Genomic DNA, 13,148 nt, shown 5'->3' with positions numbered 1-13,148 from the left:
AATAAGACTCGTGGTTTATGATTTGGAGACATCTTGAGTCTATAACATAGCAACTGTGATTCACATTTTTCTTTTCATTAATGGTGTAAAGATACTATATTTTTCTTATTTCTTCTTTTGTATGTATTTTTTTAATATAAACCAACAAATCAACAACAAAATTATAATCTGATTGGTTAAATAAACTACTTTAAACCTTTGTTGTGCCAGTATTCCATATGAACTTAAAACTGAAAGTCTTATTCAGTCATTACTGCACAACGCTCTGATCACTGGGCCTCACAAAGTTCATCCGAACCCCACTTTTGCTTTGATCTGACAACCTCTTTTCAACCCTGAGTGCTGCTTAGTCTGTCTAGAAAGTGTCAAAATATTTTGGTATAAGAAACATTTCGTTTAATGAGGTGAGGAAGTAATTACGTGTGCACCGCACTTGAATTTGAATCACAACATTTGATTTGCAATGAAAAATCATTATAATTACCTGAGTACCATGATAAAACATTCCATCTTGCAACTGTTTTATGTGTTACCAGCAGAATACACAAGAGGGCACTCCAATCACTACATCATCAACATTCACCTTCTTCGTTTGTTGCAGTGGTCTATCACCACACAAGTTGCTGTTTTGATGTCCTTGTGCAACAGAGGTGGTTCAGATCTTTCACTCACATTAACAAAACCTAATCCAACGCTAATTCCATGTGGCATCCTAATTTAAGAATCCCCAAAAAAATCAAAACACATTCTTGAAAAAGTGTACCAAATACTGTACATTTATATTGAAACAAAAACTGTGTTAACAAATTCTTAACAAGGTATACTTTTCACAACACATGCAAATGTGAGCATAGCAACAAATCCGCATAATTGCTATGTAGCATATACATCCTCCTTCAGATAACAGTATATGCTGGAGAAGCTACCTGAAACAAAGTGTGCTTGGAGTATTAATACAACAGAGCCAGGCCTTTTGACAGCATATTTCAAGAGAACATGAAACTTAAAAATTTAATATAACCATCCAGGTGACTGATTTTGATCATTCAAGTCATTATTATTGTCACTGAATATGCAAGACTACTGTTTAGTGAGCACATTATTCAAATAGATTCCAAGCTCTGTTTATGTACTGAAGTAAAGAAACGGAACCAAAACTCTGTGGGAGATATCACCAGATTCTCAAGCACAATACAGAACAATTTTGAAGAGTTAACAGGCAAATTCAACAAAGGAGGAAGACTTTACTATTGTACCACATTGGATTAGCTGTGAACCTATAAATAGGATCAAATGAGAAAAGTGTTAAATGAAGAGTAGTTACGTGGGATAATCTAGGAAAACAAAAAGACTCTGAAAGTCAGCCCGAAAATATTTTGACCGCCTTCAGAATTTGTATCCGTCAGCATTGATATCATCCCTCTGTGCTTATTGAGCGAGCACCCTCCATCGAGAAAACATCTCCATACAAGTCTTATTAAGAGTCCTCAGTCAGCTCTCGACTGCCTGTTCGAGCTATTTTCCGGGGAGGTGCTGGACTCTCTCCCTCTGCTTGTTCTTGTTCTCGCTTCTTGGCTGCATTCTGTTGAGGTAAATTGTGAGAAAAAGGCTACTTTAATGCATCCTGACTGATATTCATCTACCTATATCTATAAAGACAGGCTGACGAACAGACATACAGATAGATAGACAGATAGAATACAAGCATATATGTTCCAGTGTACCAAATGTTACCACATATGACACTCACCAATGTTTAAGGGGAAAATTAATAAGTTATATTTCTTTTCAAATGTTATGAGCAGACATCATACCTTTTTATCCCATTGCTGATGAAGGTATCGTAACAGAATATTTGTCTTTTCCGTGACAATAACTGAGGATTAAGAAAAAAAATGAAAGCCATGAAAACCTACACAACAGATATGGAAAGGAGTGTCCAAACGTGGATGCCACACTACATTTTATAAAACAACAGTAGCTTAACACTGTAAAACAAATAATTCCACGTGAGAAGCATAAACATAACATATGCAATGGGTTATTGCAACTGACTCACTCTGCTCAGAGGGATATTCACGTGTTGGAAGGTATACAGAAGGTCTTCTGTTCTGCAATAAAATGTACAATAGATTTCTACATGAAAACAGATATAGACAGAACAAGCTAAGGCATAAGGGAGAGTGGGATGGTAACATATAGGAATGATCTTGTCTCTTGTTGGTCTTCCATGAATTTTGTAAACAACCTGGACAGTATTATTTACTATATAAAGGACTGACTCATCATATTAACAACAGAATTTTACATTTACAACAATTTCCTAAAGTGATTCTGTTCATGAGGAGAATATGTGGGCAGCCACTTAAACTTACAGACTTTATTTCCTCTCAGAACCGGTAACAGTGTCAGCACACCTTATGACACAGTATATCTGAGTAACTCTCACTTCATCCTTAATTGTTATCCATGTACTTACCGAAGCTTTACAGACAGAATCTGCATGGAACTTGCTGAAATTGCTTTTGTTATAAACTGGTAATCCTTTCAAAAAATCGGCCTAGAAAGAAAAATACATACATATACACACTGTCATTATCTAATTAAATGAAATATTAATTGCCCATTTTTGGGACAAAATCAACGCGTCTCCCAGTGATTAACAGTGCACGACGGCCGGCCTCGTAAGGTGACAGCTAGCTTAGCCAGCTAACTGGAAATATTGCGTTCTTTTGGAGGCTACTTCAGTCAGTAATTTTAGTAGCACCTTCTGTTTGCAAAACAGCGCATTTCTCGTGTGAGCAACATAATTTAAACTGTGACTTCAGCATAACGGGCTTCAAAAATAATACCTACATAGACCAAATAAACGAAGCGCATAACTTGCATGGTTGCTCTCATTAGCTAGTAAGCGAACTATGTTTGCGCAAGTAACGCTAGGTTAGTTGACAGATGAAGCTGCACATCCAATGCAAATCCACGAAGAAATGATTACCTTATCCATGATTTGTTGCTCCACGCTGAGTAAACTCCTAAAAGCTGTAAACTTGAAGCATAACACCCCATTAGCTAATAAGCTCACTTGCTGGCTTTATCTGTAATTCACTGAAAACATAGAGCTAACATATGCGCAGCTAAGAGATACTAGCTTTCAAATAGTCAGTTGCGAGGCTTGCAAGCCTTGCGCAATTGCTAGCTTACACGGGTTTAACAACAAACACTTGCTTTTGCTAACAATTTGACGGAACTTCGATCACCCATTGCATAGCGAAGTGAGTTGTACTCGGTCAGCGGTTTTAAACGAAAACTAATACTTCTGATACTCAACTAGACGGTAAGGGCATCATCTGCTAGTCAGTAGATTACCTCGACGACAGTAAACAGCTGCAAGTCATCTTTTACTGTGGTGTGCGACACACCAATCAGTGATCTCGGTGCATATGACGTGCATTTAAATGATATACAATATAGCCTAGATATGTCCAAAGTTTTCAACGTACTATTTTTTCTCCACTAAATATCACATCCGCTTTCAGTTTAGGTCATTACAGGCAGGTAAAGAGATATCTTCTTAGACGAATTTAAAATGAGAGGTTTGTTCATCTTGTCCTCATTTTGTTCCTAGAATAAAAACATTGTTTTAAATTATCTGTTGATGCACATTTGACTGTAAATTACTCTCTACTTTCTGACATTTTCCCATTTGTATTCAAAACTGCAACTGATAAATCTCTTAAAAGCAGAGTGACTTCTCAATCCTTACTAAGTTTAAGCAAACAGATGAACTGTGATGTGACAAACAATATATATCTAAGAACTCTTTATGACCTCAGGGCCGCTATCACAAACCTGCAGAAAATGAATGTTGGTATGGCTTTTGCAGAAATGCAAGCTTTGATCTCTAGTAGATTATTAGTTGGCATTGGCATCTTAGGTATTGTAGTACTTTTTCACCCTCCTCAAAATTTGAGGACAGTGTTATTTCATAAATCTGAAACTGTTCTTCTAAATGCACCCCCTTTAGTGATGCCATAACATGCTTATGCTACTTAAAACTAAGGGTTTCTTTCCATAAAAAGGAAAAACCTAAAATGTTGAGAGCTAACTCTAAATACCTGTTTGCATTTTTTAGACTTCTTCCCAAATGTATCTCCATTTTTTCCATTTTGCTTTGTATTTTTAATTTTGCATTGATTCATGTCTTGTCAAATTGTTTTTTTTGTGGTTGTTGCTCTTTCTATAACATAGTTTAGTTGCCTTCCATAACATATTTCAAATTTCCCTGGAGGTTTTCATTTTTATGTTCTTCTTGTCTGCTTTTCTCTTCAAATATAATTAATAAATTTCAGTTGTTGCAAAGGTTGAAGATGTCTTTGCCAGTTACCTTCTGAAATAAGACACATGATCCAATCACTTCAAAGTCTTTATTCCTTACATATTAATTTCTGAATCAGTTTGTAGTTCAATTGAACACGCTCTATGATAAGCGCCCCCCCCCCCCCCACCAAACAAACAAACAAACAAACAAACAAAGTCCAACTTTAGATTCTCAGTGTGTAAGGGATTTTCGTCCTTTAAGCATTCTGCGTAGAATCACCTCAATTCCACCTCGTGTGCTAATTCTCTTAATCCAGCCATGGGTCCTTTTCCGCTTGATGTTACTAGGCTGGTACTCAGTACCCCGTTTCCCAGTTCGAACCTGTTGGTAATGCCACGGTAGCTGCTGAAAAATACCGAGTCCCTCTGCACTTGTGGTCAGCGTTCCGTGCCGCAGAGTGAGGTGTCCTGCATTGAAAGCTGACAGAGCTGAAGAACTGATGGCTCGCGTTTGATTCCCCTTGGATATGAGGTGCTGTGTCACATGACCCCTGTGGGATTCGAATAACAATCATAAATAAGTTGAAACAGTTGCCTCTGCGTTTTATGCGTTTGTTCAGAACATCTGGTTATGACGACAACACATTTAATCAATCTATCCATCTATCTATCTATATATGCATTGGTGCTAATTCTTGGACCAAGCCAACAAGTCTTCTAAGGTCGGACCATTAACTCTCATTCCAGGGACACAGAACTGATATTTGTTTTAAAGAAAAATACTTAAGAATTCTGAGTGTTCACATGACATCATGCACCGATTTTACATGGAAACAATTTCAGATTTCCGATCGACTAGAACGACAAAACCATGCATGGTTGCACTGAAGAACAGCGAGAAGGAAATGGAGGTTGCGTTTACGTCACCCAGACCAAGGGAGAGCTGTATATTTCTGTATCTTTGTGTAATCTTATGTATTAATTCCAACCCAAGATCAGATGGTTTTGAATGTGAACCCGAATTGCTAGCTTATTTCGCTAACTGCTTACCTAATTTAGCTATCTAAGCTACAGAATATATGCGAACTAACAATTTGCTTTTCTGGTGGAAATGATTAATAAGGCTTACCAGCATTGACTCCTTGTTCCCAGTAAATGTGGAATTATATATTTTATTGTGTTCATTACGGTAGACTTAAGTTGACAATGCCTGCAATATCACACCAAAGTCATCACAGCGTGGAAAGGTTTCTACGCTTCTTCGGTCGTGTTTTTCTGAGGAAAGGTTTGGTCATGATACGTATTGCTGCCCCCTATCGTACAATGTGAAATATTTAATAGCATGGCTATGTTTGTCACTGTTCGTCCTTCTCAGCCTAACTTTGATTTCGTTGTTGTACACATTGTTGTCGGGTGGTAAATGAAAAGATCCCATGGTATCATAAAACAGTCTGGGACCATGTCGAATTGTTGTAAATTACTGGTCACTGTACGCCTAACTGTTATTACTCAAATAGACACTACGGGTACATTATTTAAAAAAAAACATTGTGGATGCAGTAAATTTAAGTAAGGAATGAAACAGAATTTAGTAGGCAATTACAGAAGTGATTCGATATCTGCTGAGACGTACCCCGTGACCGTTTCAAAACCAATAGCGTTCAATTTAAGTAGGCCTAGATGAAACTGAAAAGTAAAACGTGAAACGTAACCTTTACGGTCTCGCCATAGCAGTTTCTATCGAATCTGTCAGAGGAAGGCGAAAACTACTGCGCAAGTGTGTTACGTGTAACAAGGAAGTGGCCATTATCTCACTATATACACAGGAACGCTCGAAAGCAAGATACGCAGGCGACGTGCGATTGCTGTTTTAAGCTTCTTAGATCTGAACATTAAATCAGTTGCTTGTTTAGGTGGTAACATTTTATCGTCAATATGTTTAATCGAATGACAAGCCTGTGGATGGGTGACGTAAGTTTTCAAATAATCTGTGAAATGATGAACATTTGTTGTGGCGCTAGGACATGTGGAAGTTGTTCGCTAGCATAGCTAACAAACTTAACACTAGCTTGCGTGAACATTAGCTAACTAGCGTTAGCTCTCCAAGCTACTACCATTTTGTATTTTAACTACGTGATTATAGTTTCAGAGCTAGAAAGTGCACTTCATATACATGATATACGGCGCGCGGAAACACATTTGTTTTACTTGGCAACGTTTTCGGTATTTAATGATAAGTCGATCGCTAGAGTTGGCTAATATCTAGCTAGGTTATAGTAGTTCTTTACGAACTCAGCGATAGGTGGCACGGTCATTTCCCAACTCGGTCGTTAGCTAGGCGAGCAAATTGATGGCTTAGCCAACTTTAGGTATCAAAGTTCTCGAGTGGACTCCCCTGGCCTCAGTACTTTGCAATAAATGCCAACGTTATTGCAACTTCATGTGCCCTCGCCCGGGACCGTTGGTTTAGGGTTGATTTAAACTCGTACTTTGTTAAGACTACAGTTTTCGGGTTTTGTCAGCTAGATGGCACACAGTGCACTCCGACGAAGTCTAGAGTTCACTTCTATCTAAAAACGAAATGATACAATGCATTAGTTGTTTTTATATCATGCTTACGGGTTTGCAAATGTAGTTGTCAGAAGTTTGCGTCATTCTTTGACCATGACCGATGTCATACTTGAATAGGATGCATTTACAGTTTCCTGGTACAGTGTGTGATTCTCCTAATAATAAGCCAATGGCTATTTGTCTTACAGCTGGACCCATATATGGACGAAAATTTCATCAAGCAAGCTTTCAGCACCATGGGGGAGACGGCATATGGTGTTAAAATTATAAATCATCGGCTATCAGGGTAGGACAGCAGAGATGTACTGAAAATAGTTGTTAACCTTAACAGTCTTTCTTAGCTACACTGCTAAAGTCATAACCCTGTGTGTGACTCTTTTGGGAGTACATTACTGCACTGAGCTTTCTATACATTTATTTATTTAGTTGGTTGTGGTGTTCACTGCAACACTCACAGTTTTTAGTCCAATTACAAATGGGGATTTTTCTCTTTTGTGTTAAAATTTATACTATTTTATCATCTTACTTTCAGAGGATCTGCTGGATATTGCTTTGTGGAGTTGGCAGACGAGGCCAGCGTTGATCGTTGTGTTCATAGACTGAATGGGAAGCTGGTCCCGGGATCAAATCCAGTGAGTGATCATTATTAATTTTTCTGTGAATTCTAACGTAAATAGATGTAAAATACATCTATATTTGGACTCAGTTATTGATTTTATTTGCGTACAGATATTTATGGCAGAGCTTAATCAGCATGGCCACCACCTTGTAGTTATAGATTATTATTGCAATAGCCTCACTACCCATTACAAGTGACGGGCACGTTATCGAGCTCCATTTTTTCCCTAATGAAGGTGGTTGAGGCTGTTTGTAAAATGACTTTGTTTGAAGTTGGTGAATAAACTCTGTTAGGAACTAGCTGACGAATGGGATAAAGCCTGTACTGAGTGGTGGAGGTATGTAAACATATAAATGTTTCCCTACCTAATTATACAGTTCACTTTCTAGCGATTTTTGACCTTACTACATGCAAAGTTTAGCTCAAGGTTCTTAAGGGTTTTCTTTCTTTCATTTACAGCCGAGGAAGTTCAAGCTGAATTATGCAACGTATGGGAAAAGGCCGGAGAGTGGGTGAGTGTAACAGTCTAATTCAGGAAGGTACCATGCTTAGAAGGTTACTGAGAAAAATGCATACAAGGCCCTGGCTATTGGTCCATTTGATTGGAAATCTAATTGGTTTGTGGTATGATTTGTGACCAATCCAAGTTATGAAGTTAAGTTATGAACATTGTATTTAATTGTATAGTCTGTAATGGTTTCTTAAAGGTTTTTTTTTATAATGGTCAAGCGGTCTTCCACCTGGTTGCGTAGAAATAAGATGTATGCATTTTACATGCTATTTATGCGTCGCTATCTTGTGTGTGTGTAATTTACTGTCATACTTTCCCCTCTCTCCCTTTAGGCCCGAGTTCTCTGTCTTTGTCGGAGATCTTACTTCAGAAGTGGACGACTATCAGCTCCATCAGTTCTTCTTGAAAAAATACCCTTCATGCAAAGGGGCCAAAGTGGTCACAGATCCATATGGGAACTCAAAGTATGAATATACTTCCCTGTTGCCAGTGTCTTCCTTTGTTGAGCCTTTTCTGATTCCTTACACATTTCTTGCTGCTCAGAGTTAGGTGGCGTGACTAAACGGGACACCATAAGAGATCTTGGATTTTCTTCTCCTAAAATTGTCATTTGGCATGCATTTTTTTTTTCAATTTGGTTTTAGCCATCTCTTACTTTTACCCCTCTCTCTATAAGAAGCCAGGAGAATTACATGGATGTGGTATACCTCTGTTACCGTTATGACAAATCTGCTAAAACTATTGTTTTCCCCATATAGGGTAAGCAAGAGCAACTCACAATTGAAGTGATGCTACTTCATATTAAAAGTAAAAAAAAAGTTTCAGTTCTACCATCAAAATAATTTTTATTTTTTCGAATTCTGTATTTATACTGCATGATAAAAACACACGAGGAGTGAGAATGTTCCTGCTTACTTTTCAGTGTTTTGTTTCATGACACAGAGGTTACGGCTTCGTGAAGTTTGGTGATGAAAGTGAACAGAAGAAAGCCCTGGAAGAGTTTCAGAATGCCTCAGGCCTAGGAGGAAAACCCATCAGAATTAGCATCGCCATAAACAAGAGGTATAGACCCAGTGTTTCACAGCACCACGCAATGCAGTCTATGGCCATTTGTTCTCTATATATCTTAAGACTGTCCTGAAGTGTCTACATGTTTTTTTTTAGTTACTGTAATGGTGTAGCGTTTAAATTAAATTTGAATTGACAATTACTTTTCTTTGGGTTACAGCAACAAAACTAACAATTACCACAACCAGAACCACAACTACAACAACTACCAACAGCAATACTACCAGCAATCCTACAACAACTACTACCCTCAGTGGGGTTATGATCAGTACAACAATTACAACTATGGCTATAACCCCTACACTACACCACCTCCAGTTCCACATGGGATGATGGGACCACCTCCACCTATGGGTATGCCTCCCATGCCCTCTGACATGCAGATGTCCACAGAGGTAAGATGTTGTTCTGTATGTACTGCAGAACTACTTAGATCCATTCAAGTGTACCGATGGCTTTAAATGAATGCAGTAGGACCTTGTTCACTCCTTGACGTTATGCGGTTGTCACAAACAATTTAAGAGGACTTTCACTCCCAACATTATACTCACACTGTCTTTGGTGTTGTAGCAGCCACAGGAATCCACGGAGGAAGCAGAAGAGGAGAACGTAGAAGGTACTTGCAGTTTCCTCCCTCATTCATTTCCCCCCGTACTACTTGGAAGGTTATCCTTCCATTCGGTTGATTTGCGCACATTAGAATTTTATAACAGAAAAACCCATCATGGACGTCAAGGAGCATTTGCTCATATTCAACTCAAAAATGCACTTTGATGGCCATTTGTTCAGCACCTCAGTAAAATTTTAGCAGTAGCCCTAATGTTTAGAAAAGCGCCTGTCTGTTGACTCTCTGCTTGCCGTTGCTCTTTCAGACCCAAACCCCCCCGTTGACGTGGAAGCACTGAATAAGCAGTACATGGAGAGGAGTGAGGAGCTGTATGATTCACTTATGAGTTGCCACTGGCAGCCATTGGATAGCGTCACATCTGAAATACCAGCAGTGAATGGCTCATGATTACCTTGTATCAAACCCAGTCCCCTTAACAACACCCCCATCCTCTCTGAAACATGCCTTTTTAGTACAACCGTTAACAGCTTCTCAGATAGTTGTTTTCATTTTCTTTTTTAACCAGTCAATTCTCTTGGATTTGCAAATTTGCTTGTTTATAGACTTACCGATGTTTATACTGTCCTCTGCCTTCCTCAGGAGGCAGGAGCACACATGTTGATTTTTGTGGTACAAATTAAAGCTTTATTTTAAAAGGCAACAAACTATTTTGTCCCACTTCCATTTGCTGTTTTTACAGAATTATTATTATTATTATTTTTTTGCAGTACTCCAGCCTTACAAAATTGGTTGAAATCTTTTTGAAATATATTTACACATTATAGATTTGAACATGATATGAGGCATGTGTTATGTGTACTCATATACATCATACTCCTTTCAGGTGTTTTCTTTTGCTCTCTGTCTACATCCTGTGTGTATGTGTGGTTTTTTGTTTTTGTTTTTTTTACATCTATGTCATGGCACCACTGGTGCTTTTAAGCCCATTGCTAAGAAATGTCAGTGTCAGGCAATGCACAGGCCACTATCACTCTGGTCTAAACAGGAGTGACTGTACATAGACCGAAACTTCATGTCTAAGGTTGTAATTCTGCATGGCCAGGTCCTCAGAAAGCTTTTGTGATCGTTCATTTGTCATCTTGGAAGGTGTGCTTACTTAACCAAGACATTATTTAAATGTCAATCTTTTTTGGATGTTTCTGGAAATATTTTTGTAATAAAGTAATGTGGGATGATCAGTGATTAAAAGAATAAGCGAATCTTAAGTCTCTTGCTTTTTTGTCTTAATGTTTGTTGATAGACATTAAGAAATGGAAGAGTTGTCTGTGGAAATGGAACTTTTTCAAAGCACCGAGTCGCATGCTGTCTTGTCACACAGGCATTCTTTATAGTGATATGAAATAACAACAAAAAAAAAATCAAACATTATTTGTGTGATACAAAATGGTCATGAGTTACACAAACACTTTTGCCAGACTTAAGTGATAATATTTTGAGTAATCAGTGACTGTGCTGTAGAGTACAGTGATGTGCAACGACGTTTGATTAATTTTTATTTTTACAGGCAGTCCTATGAAATATTAATTGAATGCTCTTTCATGTGTTCCGGAGTTTTCCCCATCCTTTTTCCCTTGAGTGGTAAGAATGCCCATCCCAGGCCTGCCAGGGCAATACCAGCAGGGTCTTAATCGATACCAGCCCTGGTACAGTGCCCTCCAGCTCAGGCAGCCGAGAGCACCTCCCAACAGCTGTGTGGGAAACTGGGGGAAGTAAGAGAGAAGACATAGCAGGAGGAACAGCCAGAGTGCCAGCAGCAGGACGCAAAACAGGAAGAGAAGTCGCAGAGGGCCCCCTGATGGTCCACCCAGGGTCAGGTAAGGCCCAAACACAGCTGTCTCCTCGGCCAACAGCAGGCAGCACAGGCACAGCAGGAAAGTGTCTTCTGAGATCTCATACCCACGCCACAGCATGCCAGAGTTCAGGCACGCAGCCTTACTCTCACCTTCCCGCAGCAGCAGCAGGGGATGTCCTACCCCGTTGGCCAGCTGACCCTCTGGAGGGGCACTAAGACGTTCATAGCAGCTCCCTGTGGCGTTCTCCAACAGGCCAAACAATTTGCGAAAGCCCAGCCACAGCCCACCTGCCACAGCTAGGCGAGAAAGGTGCCGCAGCGAAAGCAGAAGTGAACGACGCACAGAGAAGGACAGGACGAAGACAAAGGAGCCCACAAAGATGCAGGTCCAGCCCCAGCCTGAGCGCAGGAAAACTCTGAAAGAATATCATTTTCAGAACACATTAGTACCGAAAAAGGTGCGTGTTAATTACAGAGGTATTCAGTATATTGCCCCTAATCGACTTATCCTGCATTCTGTCCAGATGCAGGGCGTGGACCTTAGATCACCCGCTATTGCATGAACCGCAAATATTTGATCAAACCGTGGAATCTGAGCACTCGTTGATTGTAGTAATACTTAGAGTACATTTCTGTCACCTACAATTATAACATGAGGATTACAGAAATATTTCCTTTGCTCTCTGAGTTTGCTAGACTGCAGTTCCATAAACACAAAAAATGTTCATAAAATGTCATTTTCAAATTGTGACTTTTTGGTACAACTCAAGTAAAATGGTCGAAATATGTGCCATTTCCCCAGCATGTTCCCCAGCCGTTTTCCCAGCATGAGCAAAACATGTAATGCCCACAGACCAGAGCGGTATACTGTCTGTGTTTTGTGTGTGATTTATCTGTGTTTAAAATATGTGAAGTCAACTATATAGACAATCCATGTTTCCAATGAGGCAATGATCATGTTTTGGGACCAATCTGGCGGAACTGCCTTTCAACACTGCAAATTCCTTATTAGTATCCCTTGTAGTAAAACACTCTTATTTGTGAAATGAAATAGCAATTCCACTGCATTTAGTGAAGTCCTCACCTGTATAGGAAATGACTCTTTTTAGCAAAGACGCTGTACTGGGAGACCCAAAGGCTCAAGGCGGGTCCAAAAGTCACTAGGCCTGACAGGAGCAAATGAAAATGGCGTCGAAATGAAGAATTACCCAGCAATCCAGCAGCCAGGTTTGTTACAACCACAAGAAAAGTGTTCAGAAACATTTGTGAAACTTCTGCCAAAGCACAAAATTGGAGTTCACTGATGCTGAGTTCGGCCCGTTAGATAATAGGATGTAAACCTTCAAATGGGTGGACTGTGCAATGTTTGAATAATATTCCCGTTGCCAAAATCAGAAATTTGTAAGAAGTCTTCATGTAGATACTTCAAATAAAGTATTTTTTTCTGTAGATATCAGTGTTTATGCCACTGACATGCAATAGTTCCTGAACAGTTTGTCAACACACAGACTTCTGATTGGGTAAGCAGTGTTCCACTGACCACATTTCAATGCCATCAAAAGGGGATGTATTCATTCATTCAAACAATGAGCATACTAGTGCCCTATTCACACTGTGTATCTTCCATTATCAGCTTTTTTTT

General features: G+C 39.2%; 4 protein-coding genes across 5 annotated transcripts; 1 reads left to right on the top strand and 3 right to left on the bottom strand.

Annotated features, from left to right (window-relative positions):
- Positions 1-784: 784 nt before the first annotated feature.
- On the bottom strand, positions 785-3,375 carry LOC115812903 (DET1- and DDB1-associated protein 1). Its single transcript, XM_030775462.1, has 5 exons — positions 2,996-3,375; positions 2,480-2,560; positions 2,060-2,111; positions 1,815-1,876; positions 785-1,582 (listed from the first exon to the last, which is right to left on the bottom strand). The coding sequence occupies exons 1-5, from the start codon at positions 3,002-3,004 to the stop codon at positions 1,478-1,480; spliced, it is 309 nt and encodes a 102-aa protein (XP_030631322.1). The 5' UTR covers positions 3,005-3,375; the 3' UTR covers positions 785-1,477.
- Positions 3,376-4,410: 1,035 nt separating this feature from the next.
- On the bottom strand, positions 4,411-5,754 carry mrpl34 (mitochondrial ribosomal protein L34). The gene is made up of 2 exons (XM_030775663.1): positions 5,447-5,754; positions 4,411-4,868 (listed from the first exon to the last, which is right to left on the bottom strand). The coding sequence occupies exons 1-2, from the start codon at positions 5,500-5,502 to the stop codon at positions 4,550-4,552; spliced, it is 375 nt and encodes a 124-aa protein (XP_030631523.1). The 5' UTR covers positions 5,503-5,754; the 3' UTR covers positions 4,411-4,549.
- Positions 5,755-6,064: 310 nt separating this feature from the next.
- On the top strand, positions 6,065-10,354 carry trnau1apb (tRNA selenocysteine 1 associated protein 1b). 2 transcript variants are annotated; one of them, XM_030774272.1, is made up of 9 exons: positions 6,065-6,288; positions 7,077-7,174; positions 7,421-7,520; positions 7,967-8,019; positions 8,351-8,482; positions 8,961-9,080; positions 9,247-9,481; positions 9,660-9,702; positions 9,959-10,354. In XM_030774272.1, the coding sequence occupies exons 1-9, from the start codon at positions 6,253-6,255 to the stop codon at positions 10,099-10,101; spliced, it is 960 nt and encodes a 319-aa protein (XP_030630132.1). In that variant the 5' UTR covers positions 6,065-6,252; the 3' UTR covers positions 10,102-10,354. The 2 variants fall into 2 exon arrangements, with proteins under 2 accessions (XP_030630132.1, XP_030630131.1); XM_030774271.1 differs by having other exon boundaries at positions 6,066-6,288; positions 9,657-9,702.
- An 880-nt stretch (positions 10,355-11,234) lies between these two features.
- On the bottom strand, positions 11,235-12,772 carry fitm1l (fat storage inducing transmembrane protein 1, like). The gene is made up of 2 exons (XM_030774695.1): positions 12,591-12,772; positions 11,235-11,922 (listed from the first exon to the last, which is right to left on the bottom strand). The coding sequence occupies exons 1-2, from the start codon at positions 12,767-12,769 to the stop codon at positions 11,235-11,237; spliced, it is 867 nt and encodes a 288-aa protein (XP_030630555.1). The 5' UTR covers positions 12,770-12,772.
- Positions 12,773-13,148: the final 376 nt, after the last annotated feature.

Source organism: Chanos chanos, chromosome 5 (assembly GCF_902362185.1).
Source record: "Chanos chanos chromosome 5, fChaCha1.1, whole genome shotgun sequence".
NCBI lineage: Eukaryota > Metazoa > Chordata > Actinopteri > Gonorynchiformes > Chanidae > Chanos > Chanos chanos.
Note: the sequence above shows the minus strand (reverse complement) of the source record. Positions and strands in the feature narration are given on the sequence as shown.

Coding starts and splice junctions, on each gene's coding strand:
- mrpl34 (XM_030775663.1), bottom strand. CDS start 5,502: ATGAACACAATAAAATATATAATTCCACATTTACTGGGAACAAGGAGT. Junction 4,869..5,446: donor GGAACAAGGAGTCAATGCTG/GTAAGCCTTATT, acceptor CGAATCCCACAG/GGGTCATGTGACACAGCACC.
- fitm1l (XM_030774695.1), bottom strand. CDS start 12,769: ATGTTTCTGAACACTTTTCTTGTGGTTGTAACAAACCTGGCTGCTGGA. Junction 11,923..12,590: donor AAGAGTCATTTCCTATACAG/GTGAGGACTTCA, acceptor ATATTCTTTCAG/AGTTTTCCTGCGCTCAGGCT.
- trnau1apb (XM_030774271.1), top strand. CDS start 6,253: ATGTTTAATCGAATGACAAGCCTGTGGATGGGTGAC. Junction 6,289..7,076: donor CAAGCCTGTGGATGGGTGAC/GTAAGTTTTCAA, acceptor TTTGTCTTACAG/CTGGACCCATATATGGACGA. Junction 7,521..7,966: donor TGGTCCCGGGATCAAATCCA/GTGAGTGATCAT, acceptor TTTCATTTACAG/CCGAGGAAGTTCAAGCTGAA.
- LOC115812903 (XM_030775462.1), bottom strand. Junction 2,112..2,479: donor ATTCTGTCTGTAAAGCTTCG/GTAAGTACATGG, acceptor ATTTTATTGCAG/AACAGAAGACCTTCTGTATA. Junction 1,583..1,814: donor ATCAGCAATGGGATAAAAAG/GTATGATGTCTG, acceptor TTACCTCAACAG/AATGCAGCCAAGAAGCGAGA.